Source organism: Ictalurus furcatus, chromosome 10 (assembly GCF_023375685.1).
Source record: "Ictalurus furcatus strain D&B chromosome 10, Billie_1.0, whole genome shotgun sequence".
Classification (NCBI taxonomy): Eukaryota; Metazoa; Chordata; class Actinopteri; order Siluriformes; family Ictaluridae; genus Ictalurus; species Ictalurus furcatus.
Genome location: NC_071264.1, coordinates 8,506,181 through 8,519,606, shown reverse-complemented (window position 1 = coordinate 8,519,606; position 13,426 = coordinate 8,506,181). Strand labels below are relative to the sequence as shown.

Here is a 13,426-nt window from a genome sequence, read left to right as displayed (position 1 = left end):
TTCCGTCCAAGATAATGTCCCTTCAGTCCAAAAATACTGCACAGCACATAATTACTAAGCAGCTGGTAATGTCTTCAACTTTCTACACTTTCCAGGCATTTTAGTATTCACAGGGTGTTGAGGTGGACAAATATTTTCCTCTGTTGACGGAGGGAGGGAAATACTTAAACAAGTTTTCCTAAGCGATGTCTAAATTTACTTTTACTCCATTAAGCCCATTTGAAATATTTGAGTTCTTTTTTTTTTTTTTTTCGGTTAGTATTTTCTTGTGAAGTTTCAGGATTCACTTCTCCCAAACCAGTTTGTTGGGCTTTAGAGACCAGTCGTTAATGGATGAGTGTTTATGATGAACATCCCCTCTCCTCAGTACGCATGAACACAGTGGATTTCCCTCTCGAATTTCGGCTACACCTCATCCACTTCATCATGGGTCATGTTTGACTTTAGTTGGTTTGTGTAATATGGTTGTTTGTTATTTTGTGTAATGTAACGCACATGGTGAGGTGTTTAAAGTGTACTCGAGTATTTCCTCCACAATCCTGACCATAAAATAGAAGATGTAATGAAACAAGAATGTAATGGAACGTGTACTGTATCACTGTGAGATTACATTAATGCACAGGACACTTATGGACCTTTTTATGCCTCAGACACTAAGTGATGGGGCCATTATGTTTTCAGGATGTGCGTCCGTCTGTCTGAGATTCTGGTCAGCTCGATATCTTAAGAACGCGTGTTCGAGGTTTATAGGCTTTTTATGGAATTATGAAAAACTGATTAGAGTTTGGAATTGATGAAAGTCACAGTAAGGTCAAATGTCTGAATTTCTTCCCTAATGTTTGAGTATTTCAGACATACAAATTAGCAACGAGATGGGCTAGACTTGGTGGAGGCAGAGGCATCCCTGTCTATGGTGTTGGTGTAGAGTTCTACTTATTAGTTTACAGCATTTTAGTTTGATTTCTGTCTGTCTGTCTGTCTTTCTGTCTTGCGCTCTTTCTTTCTGTCTTGCTGTTCTGTCTGTCTGTCTGTCTATCTATCTATCTATCTATCCATCTGTCTGTCTATCCCTCTGTCTGTCTATCTATCCATCTGTCTGTCTGTCTATCCCTCTGTCTGTCTGTCTGTCTATCTATCTATCTATCCATCTGTCTGTCTGTCTATCCCTCTGTCTGTCTGTCTATCTATCTATCTATTCATCTGTCTGTCTGTCTATCCATTTGTCGGTCTTTCCCTGTCTGTCTGTCTACCTATCTATCTATCCATCTGTCTGTCTGTCTATCCCTCTGTCTGTCTGTCTGTCTACCTATCTATCTATCCATCTGTCTGTCTGTCTATCCCTCTGTCTGTCTGTCTATCTATCTATCTATTCATCTGTCTGTCTGTCTATCCATTTGTCGGTCTTTCCCTGTCTGTCTGTCTATCTATCAATCTATCCATCTGTCTGTCTGTCTATCCCTCTGTCTGTCTGTCTGTCTATCTATCTATCTATCCATCTGTCTGTCTGTCTATCCCTCTGTCTGTCTGTCTGTCTATCTATCTATCTATCTATTCATCTGTCTGTCTGTCTATCCATTTGTCAGTCTATCTATCCCTCTGTCTATCTATCTATCTATCTATCTATCTATCTATCCATCTGTCTGTCTATCCATTTGTCGGTCTATCTATCCCTCTGTCTGTCTGTCTTTCTTGCTGTCTTTTATTCTGTCTTGCTATCCTGTCTGTCTGTGTCTGTCTATCTATCTATCTATCTATCTATCCATCTGTCTGTCTATCCATTTGTCGGTCTATCTATCCCTCTGTCTGTCTGTCTGTCTGTCTATCTATCTATCTATCTATCCATCTGTCTGTCTGTCTATCCATTTGTCGGTCTATCTATCCCTCTGTCTGTCTGTCTGTCTATCTATCTATCCATCTGTCTGTCTGTCTATCCATTTGTCGGTCTATCTATCCCTCTGTCTGTCTGTCTTTCTTTCTTGCTGTCTTTTATTCTGTCTTGCTATCCTGTCTCTTTCTGTCTGTCTATCTATGTATCTTTCCATCTGTCGGTCTATCCATTTGTCGGTCTATCTATCCCTCTGTCTTTGTCTTTCTGTCTGTCTTCTGTGTTTCTTTTCGTCTTGCTGTCTTTCTTTCTGTCTTGCTATCCTGTCTGTCTATCTATCTATCTTTCTGTCTATCTTTATTTCTCCTGCTTTTGTGTGTGTGTGCGTCACTTATATCTAGGTAGATGGAGGTGTGGCTGCAGGCCTGATGGCCTTGCTGTTGGGATTAAGTGGGCCGTGCTCTTTATTGATTTTGTGTGAGTGCCATAAATTGTGCCACGCTGCCCCTAAGCTATGGCATGCCTTGTTAAATTCTTATCTGGAATCAAGGTCTCTTCAACCTCTCCTATCTCCGGCTCTCGCTGTGTAATTGGATACATTAAAGAGGAGCTGGGCGCACCTGGGCCACACGGGTCTTATGAAAACAGGAATAAAAGGCAGGTTAATTCCATATTGGCCATGACACAGGGACAAGGCAGGAGCTATCACACCACGTCCGTCGGCGTGCTACTGAGCCCAAAGAGCCGCTGTTGTCAGATTCGAAATCATTTAACAGCCAGCTGTCTCTTAAAAACACTTCACTTTTATTATCGCGCCATCTTAGGATCTGTTTCTCTCTTTCACTGTGATGAGTGTAAAGGAAGCTTGTCTTAGTTGATAATTTTATTGCATAACCATTGGAAATCCAGTGTTTCGCCGGAGTTAATGTGCTCTTACTGTACTTCATGCAGTCTGTGTATTAAATACAGTGAACTCTGTACTACCGTGTGCTCTGTTTTAGGCCTCAGTACTTTAAGATCATAGAGGAGTGTGTGTCTCAGATTGTACTACATCGCAGTGGGACAGACCCGGATTTCTCCTACCGCAGGCGTCTGGATGTGGACTTCTCTCACCTTCTAGGTGTGTGTGGGTCACGTTCTCTTATTTGTGCAGTAATGGCGGTGCTCTTGTGTCTCTGATGTTTGTGTGTTTGTTTTTTCAGAGGTGTGTGTGGATAAGGCACGGGCAGATGAATACGAGCAGAGGGCTTTGGAGTTAGAGCAGAAGGTAAGTGACTTTTCTTTTTTTTTTGGTCTCCTGACTCTGTTACTCTCTCTTTGTCTCTCCTTTGTTCATCTGTTCTCTTTTTCTAAGCCTTCACAAGTTTCTTTATTTCTTTTTTTTTTTGCTACACCCTGGTTTCTTTATTGAAGATTGTGGCCTTTGAAGAGTGTTCAATACTGCACCATTTAACCCTCCTTAATTAAAGGGAGCATATTCGAAATCGTTCAAACAGTCGTTTGTAATTAACAGTATTCGGAGATTAAAAAGACGGCCGTATTGATTATTCTGAGTGCACCTTTGGCTGCTGCAGTTCGGTGGAAAAATCCCATCCTGCTTCTGGAGTCTAAAACCCTCTATAATGTTTGGATTTGGTGCAATGCACACACACGTGTGTGTGTGTGTGTGTGTATACACCCCCGCCCCCCCCCCCACGTGTCTAAACACGTCACGGCTTACATTTCCAGCTTCAATGCTTTTTTTTAGGCTACTCTCTTAATGATAAAAAATAAATAAATTGGCAAGAAATGGGCGAAATCGGTCTGTCTTATTACAAGAAAGGACTAACTGAAATCGTAGGTTCTGACAGAAAGCATGGTCAAAAGTATGTGGACACTTGGTTGTTGAATGTCCCAGCCCATAACCATGGGTATTAATATGAAGTCAGTCGCTCCTTTGCTGTTATTACAGCCTCCGTTTTTCTGGGAAATTGTGTTGAGTTTTAAAGGGCCACAAATACAACTGCAGGTGGAATTCCTATGGGAGTGTTTTTTTTTTTTTTTTTTTAAACACACTTCTTTGCTTCCTGTCAAAATGTTACTAGTCCATTAAAGGAAAAAAAAAAAAAAAAAAAATTTACCCAGTGAAGTCTAGTGCAGTTGAATGTATGAATGTTGAATGTCCCCTGCCTTATGCCCCGAGTTCCCAGGGATAGAGTCCAGAATCCCTGTGACCCTGTGTAGGATAAGAGGTACAAAAAATGGATGGAGGAATGGGTGGGTGTTTTTTCTACTTCCGTTACTAGTCAACATTCCCACAGCGGCGACTAGTGAATGTAGAAGTCCGTTAATCCACAAGTCGACTTGTCGACGCTCACTTCTGTCTGTCCATCTCAAAAATGATTCTCATTGAGATAGTCGATGAAGTTAGCGGCGTGTTTGCGTAACAGTTTGAAGTGTTCACCTTAATAAAAAGTTATTATGCTATTGTACAGTACACCAGAACCCGCTAGAGTGTTTGAAATACATTCACAGTTTAGGAACATGGCAACAACAAACACTACTTTCAAACCAGCACTCCTAGGCAGAACGTATTTATGATAAGCAGTTTATCTGCCCATGGATTTGGTTTACAGTATTAATGGCTTCTCTATCTTTTATAGCTACAGCACAGCGAGTAGTTACACGTCATTTTGACTGTAAACAGCAGTGGTGTTTGCGAGTGTCCTCTGCAATGAACTAGCAGGTTATCACTCCTTCAGGATCAGTTATTAAAAATATAGTTTTTACACTGCACAAACATTGCTACTGAAGTATTTATATCAGATTACTCTTTCTGCATGCAGTGTGTGTGCTTCAGCGGTCCTGCCATTCAGGTAGCCACTCATTAATGAATGCTAATTAGACTTTTCAGTGAATCAGTAGCCTAAACACAGTAATCTGGAGAAAAGGGCTCCGTGTCCTTTATATGTGTCCTTTAATTGAATAATGTTTCTGTTATCATTATTTCTTCTCCTCCTGATGTTGAAGAGGACTGTGTGTAACACCTGTGGTTAGAGCTAAATTTGTAAGGGTGGTTGCGCACCCCCCCCCCCCCCACCTTTACAGTAGGGGGTCATGCCACTGACTGGTTTCAGGGTGAAGGGGTGTGTCTGCAGCACTGATATTGATTAAATGAGTGCAGACTAGTCAACTATCGCCAGACTAGCCCCCCCCTTTCTCTTACTAAAGACACTTTCAAGAGCAGAAAATGAACAGCAACCAGTAATGAAACATTCATTTGTGATTCATTTTTATTTGGCTTCGTGGGGTTCTTATAAAGATGAGATGCACCACATGAAATCAGGCATGCGCTGCTGTGGCGTATGTCCTTGAAAGGAGCTGATCTAATGCTACTTTTTCATGTTACCTTTACTTCCAGTTTGATGAAGAGATCATGGGGAGACAGGAGGCCTTGGCCGAGCTCCTGAAGAAGGAGGAGAAAATCAATGAGCTGGAAGCAGAGGTGCAGGCCTTCAGAGCTCAGGTATTGCCTTTTTTATGTTGATGTTTCACTTGCTGTCACCGTTTAACATTTCTATAACAGTTTAATATCTAGCGCATATACAGGACTATGCAATAAACAGTGTATTGTGTTTTTTTCAGTGTAAGTACATGTAAAGCAACTCTGTGAAGGAAAAAAAGCTTTAAAAAAACAACCTGCACTATAAATGGAAGCTGAGTAAAAACACTCAATCAATCAGTATTATGTGTGACCACTAGACCATCTGTTCTCTTAGCTACACTGTTGTGCGGTTTTATAAAGAAAGTAGTCTCAGTCTCTGTTTTTTTAAAAAGTACTGGTTATGAAATAGTCTAAAAATGTATCTATGGATCCTACCTGCGTCCAAACACTTGTCATCTTGCACTCTCTCTGGCGCAACACACTGCAGCTTTATTGTCCCTCTGCAAGGGAACACGGTCACAGGAGCAGCTCTTTGCAGCGTGGGTTGATGCAATGTCCGGCACAATGTCTGAAAGTGTTTTGTTTTAAACTACTCGATAGGAAATGCGCCGAGAAAAGAACATATGTCTTGAACTGGGTCCTTTTTTTTTTTTTTTTTTTAAATCAGTAAACCTTGTGCACAACTCGTCTTGTTGGTTAAAGGGCTCTTGTGGCTTAATTGCACTGAATTGCTGTTAACGTGGCTACAGTGTTCCAAGTTAATATGGTGAAAATGAAAAGTACATTAAAAATGTTGAAAAAGTAATTGTTAAAAAAAATAACTCTTTATTATAATTGCTCCGTTTGTAATGTCGACAAAAAAAATCCTGGCTGTACTACAAGGCAGTGTCGATACAAACAAATAGATTAATAACGACACGTCTTCTAAGAAACTAGTGTCTGCTTGCAAATCAGACAGTTTATCGTTATGTTTTAAAGTATAATTTTGTTAACTGCTTCATTAAATCAGATGTGTGTGTGGCTTTTGCACGTTGCAGTGCCACGCCATGTTGAACAGTGTAGCTTTAAGGTGAGGTATCTTTGGAGGAGTAGAGGTGGATTTTACTGGTACCGATAACTAAGTCGGGCGGTACCTGCCTGCCGATGACCGATCTATCAACCAAGAGTTGTTTTTTTTTTTTTTTAAATTGAAACTGTGGGGAAAATACACTCAAAGTAAAATATTGCTGAACTTTATTACAAAAATAACAGTACTGACTGTACAAAGAAAACATGCTTTACTTTTTTAAATGAAAGAAATATGCATATATATTTTAACTATTAATAAATATTAAAGGAAATAAGATATACATTCAAACTGAGCCAAAAAATCACACTCCAAATAACAAATAAAAATAGAGACATCCAAAATGAATTAAAAAACACTTCAAATAACACAACAGAATTAGTCAGTGATGGTTTTTGTTTCACCTCTAGAGGGCGCTTTTGTACCGTATAATGTCAGATGACCCTTCTCAGTCGCTTTCGCAGCGTATGCAACCGGGAAAAACTATCAGTCCTAAATGCTTTTTTACCTGCTATCAATCAGTATGTGATCTGACTCATCCACTCAGAAAATGACTCTTTTTTTTTGCTTTGTTTATATTTAAATCATAGTTATGGATATGCACTATATGGCCAAAAGTTTATGAGCACCTGCCCATCACACCCATATGTGGACCTTCAAAGGCCTGAAAACTGTTGGCCCAAAAGTGGAAGCAATTGTCTTGAAAGAATGTCTTTGTATGCTGTAGCATTACAGTTTCCTTTCACTGGTACTAAGAGGCCCAAACCTGTTCCAGCTTGACAAAGTGCACAAAGCAAGCTGCATGAAAACATTGTGTGCCAAGGTTGGCGTGGAAGAACTTGAGTGGCCTGCACAGAGCTCTGAAAATCTAGCGGAAAGCTTTCCTAGAATAGAATGGGGGTTATTATAACAGCAAAGGGGGTGGAATTTCTTGAATCTGCCATTGATAAACGCTTATTAAATAATAGATCTTCAGTATTAGAAAGAGTTTAAATCCGCACCTGCTCGTGGCTTTAATGCAGTAAGTGTGGCCCCGATTGTTCTTGAATTCCAGATAGGTTGGGTGTGAGCTAATCCTCCTGATTTTAATCCTGATCTGCTCTTCTTATTAGTTTGAGATCCAAATCGCTGATTTTGAGCTCATTTTCCAGAAAGCCCTTTGTGATGGCTTTATGACCGACTTTGAAGACACCCGTTTCAGACTCGGTTATATTGATCAGTAGAGCAAAGGGATTAAATTCTAGAGTAATCTGGCTAAATGACCTTAAGACATCAATTTAAGTACTTATTGCTTGCAGTCTTTGACAAAGGTGTTTTACATTTATTTTTAAGCAGTTACTAAGTGTGAAGAATGTGTGCCCCTTCCTCAAGTAGTAGAAGCGATGTTTTATTTTCTCCCCAGCTGATCCTCAAACCTTCAGATTGGCATGATAAATAGAGCACCAGCTGAACAGTTTATTTGATGAATTGCTTTTTGGCTCACTGGGCCGCCATCGATAGTGCCGATCAGTTGTTAAATAATGGAGCCCAACGAGCGAAGTGAAAGTTTGCAATACAGGCAGTTAAAGTGATCCATCTCGGCAGTCTGCTATCATTTGAAGCCATTACGTGTCCCACATAAATGTTGCTGTAATTCATTCCACCTTATTGCCTAAAATGGATGATTTAGGACGGTTGGTTTAGTGTTTGAATTAAAGCATCTACATTTTCCATAAATTCTTGCCTGCAGCTGTACTCCATCTTGATTACATAATAGTGTTATGTATTGCCTGTTGTTCCCATGCATTGGGTTGTATAAAGTGGAGCTCATGCTGTTTTAGTGTACCCCTATATATATATATATATATATATATATATATATATATATATATATATATATATATATATATATATATATAGTGCAACAACCTGGAATTGAAATGGATTCTTTGAATTTGATTTACACCATATGTCTAAAAATTTCAAGGTGCCTTTTTTTTATTGTGGTACAAAGGCTAATTAAGTATTCTTCTTGACAAGTTCTGTGAAATTGGATGGAAAATGTTGAATTTTAAAGACTTGCAAGATATTCTCAGTTCGATTGTTTTTGTGGCTTTGAATGGACTATTCTTACACATTCATGTTCCCGGCCTTGAGACACTACAGTGTAGTTTTGGCGATTATGCATATGGTCGTTGTCCAGCTGGACAATGAAGCTCCCTATTCTCAAGTCGCTTGCAGACTGGAGCAGGTTTTCTTTTTGAATTGCCCTGTATTTGTATCCATCTCATCTTCATCCCTGATCAGTATCACAGCCTGATGCTGACGAGGGGCATGTGCACAGCATTGTACTTCACTGTGGAAGCGGTGTACTCAGGGTGATGAACAGTATTCGTTTTTTGACAAATCTTGCGTTTTGTGCCAAGGCTAAAAAGCTATGATCCATATTTGCGTTCTTATGCAGGGCACTGTATTTATACATGTATACACATAAAATCCTCTCTGCCCGATTTGAACTGTAATAAATGCCCTCCAAGACGGAGGAAAAGAAAATACTTTTTTGAAGCATCATAAACGTTTACACTATGTGGCTATCATACTCGTGATTTTGAACATCCCATTTCAGATGTGTCCATCCTTTACTGTTATTATAAGCTCCACTCTTCTGGGAAGGCTTTCTATTAGATTTTGGAGCGTGGCTGTGGGGATTTGCCCATTCATCCACAAGAGCTTTAGTGAGGTCAGGTACTGATGTCAGGTGAGTTGATCTGGGGTTCAGTCGGCGTTCCAGTTCATCCCAAAGGTGTTCAGTGGGGTTGCGGTCAGGGCTCTGTGCAGGACACTCGAGTTCTTCCACTCCCACCTTGACAAACCATGTCTTCATGGAGCTCGTTTTGTGCACAGGAGCATTGTCATGCTGGAACAGGTTTGGGCCTCTTAGTTCCAGTGAAGGGAAACTGTAATGCTACAGCACACAAAGACATTCTAGGCAGTTCTGTGCTTCCAGCATTGTGCCATATAGTGCGCATTGACAAAAATGCTTTCTTATTATTACTGAAGGTTCAAAGTGTGTAATGTTTCCACTATTGACCATTTGACTATTTGCTTTGTAGAGATTTCTTGTCGATATATTTTTTTTTTCACCTTGTACAGTTTGGGACCGCTCCAGTGGGCATGCCTACAGCGCAGTCTGTCCCAGCCATGTCGTCGTCTTCGTCATCCTTTCCACCATTACCTCCTCCTCCACCCCCTGTTGGAGCTGCTCCTCCTCCTCCTCCTCCTCCTCCTCCCCCACCTATGCCAGGCTGTGCTTCCATGCCCGGAGTACCTCCTCCGTTTGGTGTCCCTCCGCCCCCGCCTCCTCCTGGACTGGGGGGTCTTATGTCCTCCCCCACTCGGTATGTGCTGCCGTTTGGTCTTCAGCCCAAGAAGGAGTTCAAGCCTGAGACCATCATGAAGCGCCTCAACTGGTCCAAGGTATTACATCTGTCTCCGTTCCCTATAAATGCTACCGGAAACAACCATGTAGATTATGGTGTTCAGTATAGTACACAATGCGTAGAAAATAGAAATGCATGATTTAAATAGAATTTTCTGGAAATCTACCTGCAGTAAAATAACATATGTGCTTGAAGAAAATGTTGCAGGATGGATATTTTTACTTGAGTGAGTCACATGTCTCAGAGTGTTAGTGTGGGTTAAAATGGAATTAAAACAAAAGTATAAGTATTAAAAGTGTATATATGGAAGCTTGTGTTGGAAGCAGGATAAATAGGCATGTGGAAGGATCTGAGCAACTTTGATAAGGGACAAATTGTGATGGCTACAGTAGATGACCGAGTCAGAGCATCTCCAAAACAGCAGGTCTTGTGGGGTGTTCTCGGTATGCAGTGGTTAGTACCTACCAAAAGTAGTCCAAGGAAGGAGAACCGGTGACAGGGTCATGGGCGCCCAAGGCTTATTGACGTGCGTGGGGAACGAAGGCTAGCCCGTCTGGTCCAATCCCACAGAAGAGCTACTCTAACACAAACTTCTGAAAAAGTTCATGCTGGTTATGACAGAAAGGAGTCAGAACACACAGTGCATCACAGCTCACTGTGTATGGGGCTGTGTAGCTGCAGACCGGTCAGAGTGCCCATGCTGACCCCTGTACACCACTGAAAACACCTACAATGGGCACATGAGCATCAGAACTGGACCATGGAGCAATGAAAGAAGGTGGTCTGGTCTGACGAATCACGTTTTCTTTTACATCATGTGGACGGCCGGGTGTGCGTGCGTGTGTGTCGTTACCCGGGGAAGAGACGGCACCAGGATGCACTATAGTAAGAAGGCAAGCCGGCTGAGGCAGTCTAATTCTCTGGACGATGTTCTGCTGGGAAACCCTGAGTCCTGGCCTTCATGTGGATGTTACTTTAACACGTACCCCCGACCTAAACAATGCTGCAGACCAAATCCACTCTTCAAGGCAATGATATTCCCTAATGGCTGTGGCCCTTTTCAACAGGGTAATGTGCCCTGCCACACTGCACAAATTGTTCGGGAATGGTTTGAGGAATATGACAGATCAAGAGTTCAAGGTGTCGACTTGGCCTCCAAATTCCCCAGATCTCAGTCCAATCAAGCATCTGTGAGATGTGCTGAACAAACAGGTCCGATCCATGAAGGCCTCACTTCATATGTGTACAGTATCTCACAAAAGTGAGTACAGTCCTCACATTTTTGTAAATATTTAATTATATCTTTTCATGTGACAATACTGAAGAAATGGCACTTTGCTACAATGTAAAGTAGTGAGTGTACAGCTTGTGTAACAGTGTAAATTTGCTGTCCCCTCAAAATAACTCAACACACAGCCATTAATGTCTAAACTGCTGGCAACAAAAGTGAGTACACCCCTAAGTGAAAATGTCCAAATTGGGCCCAAAGTGTCAATATTTTGTGTGACCACCATTATTTTCCAGCACTGCCTTAACCCTCTTGGGCATGGAGTTCACCAGAGCTTCACAGATTGCCACTGGAGTCCTCTTCCACTCCTCCATGACGACATCACGGAGCTGGTGGATGTTAGAGACCTTGTGCTCCTCCACCTTCCGTTTGAGGATGCCCCACAGATGCTCAATAGGGTTTAGGTCTGGAGACATGCTTGGCCAGTCCATCACCTTCACCCTCAGCTTCTTTAGCAAGGCAGTGGTCGTCTTGGAGGTGTGTTTGGGGTAGTTATCATGCTGGAATACTGCCCTGCGGCCCAGTCTCCAAAGTGAGGGGATCGTGCTCTGCTTCAGTATGTCACAGTACATGTTGGCATTCATGGTTCCCTCAATGAACTGTAGCTCCCCAGTGCCGGCAGCACTCATGCAGCCCCAGACCATGACACTACCACCACCATGCTTGACTGTAGGCAAGACACACTTGTCTTTGTACTCCTCTCCTGGTTGCCGCCACACACACTTGACACCATCTGAACCAAATAAGTTTATCTTGGTCTCATGAGACCACAGGACATGGTTCCAGTAATCCATGTCCTTAGTCTGCTTGTCTTCAGCAAACTGTTTGTGGGCTTTCTTGTGCATCATGTTTAGAAGAGGCTTCCTTCTGGGACGACAGCCATGCAGACCAACTTGATGCAGTGTGCGGCGTATGGTCTGAGCACTGACAGGCTGACCCCCCTGCAACCTCTGCAGCAATGCTGGCAGCACTCATACGTCTATTTCCCAAAGACAACCTCTGGATATGACGCTGAGCATGTGCACTCAACTTCTTTGGTCGACCATGGCGAGGCCTGTTCTGAGTGGAACCTGTCCTGTTAAACCGCTGTATGGTCTTGGCCACCGTGCTGCAGCTCAGTGTCAGGGTTTTGGCAATCTTCTTATAACCTAGGCCATCTTTATGTAGAGCAACAATTCTTTTTTTCAGATCCTCAGAGAGTTCTTTGCCATGAGGTGCCATGTTGAACTTCCAGTGACCAGTATGGGGGAGTGAGCGATGACACCAAATTAAACACACCTGCTCCCTATTCACACCTGAGACCTTGTAACACTAACAAGTCACATGACACCGGGGAGGGAAAATGGCTAATTGGGCCCAATTTGGACATTTTCACTTAGGGGTGTACTCACTTTTGTTGTCTTTTGGTTTAGACATTAATGGCTGTGTGTTGAGTTATTTTGAGGGGACAGCAAATTTACACTGTTACACAAGCTGCACACTCACTACTTTACATTGTAGCAAAGTGCCATTTCTTCAGTGTTGTCACATGAAAAGATATAATCAAATATTTACAAAAATGTGAGGGGTGTACTCACTTTTGAGAGATACTATATATATATATATATATATATATATATATATATATATATATGTGTGTGTGTGTGTGTGTGTGTGAGATATGGACAACTATAATACTACATAATTTATATTTTTTTTATTGTAAACTGACTGTTTCTTCTAATATTGTTCAGGAGACTGTTGGGAATTTAACACAAATCTTAAATAAATGTGTAACATTTTAGAAAACATAAAAAGTGATTGTTGGTTATATGTGTCCTTACAGCCCACAGGCAGTGCGAGTGTTTCCAGGCTTCGGCTTATCACCTTACCACCATTGACGATCTCCATTTTATCTCAGTAATAGTGTGCTGGTAGTTTATCACGATGGTTACATTCTAAAAAATTTATGTTGACTGATTACATCACTACCCGCGTAAACCTCATGCCACACACATTACCCAGAAGAAGATGATAGTCAAAGATTCGTAAACTTCTGAGCTGTGTTCTTTTCTTGAAATATCCCATCATGCCGAATCTGCAGCTGAACCCCAGCAGTGCACAGACATTGAAATATGTCAGTTATTTTGTAATGAAAATCTTCTCTTTTTTTTTTTTTTTTGTGGACCAAACCAGTTTTAATTGACATGTTGGTCTAGTTTCAGCTTTTTTCCCTTCAATACAATTTGACTGCGTTCTGATAGTGGCTTTGTTTTAATTTCGCATTTGAAAACGCCGTTGTAATTGTGTAGATAATCTCAGGATAACAAAATTCTCATGGGAATAATAAAAAATACAGCATCAACTGACAAATCATTAAACACAGCTCAAATACTTCAATCTAAGCATATTCAGTAGAATATTT

At 41.4% G+C, this 13,426-nt stretch overlaps 1 protein-coding gene across 2 annotated transcripts in view; it reads left to right on the top strand.

Moving 5' to 3' along the window:
- The window catches only part of diaph3 (diaphanous-related formin 3), a 376,752-nt gene that overhangs the window by 159,344 nt on the left and 203,982 nt on the right, over positions 1 to 13,426 (top strand). For both annotated transcript variants that reach the window (XR_008386878.1, XM_053634162.1), the window contains 4 exons: positions 2,827 to 2,945; positions 3,028 to 3,092; positions 5,226 to 5,330; positions 9,448 to 9,771. Coding sequence is in view for 1 of the 2 variants with exons in the window: in XM_053634162.1 (XP_053490137.1) it covers positions 2,827 to 2,945; positions 3,028 to 3,092; positions 5,226 to 5,330; positions 9,448 to 9,771 (613 nt within the window). In the remaining variant the exon portion in view is untranslated. The remainder of the gene's footprint in view (positions 1 to 2,826; positions 2,946 to 3,027; positions 3,093 to 5,225; positions 5,331 to 9,447; positions 9,772 to 13,426) is intronic.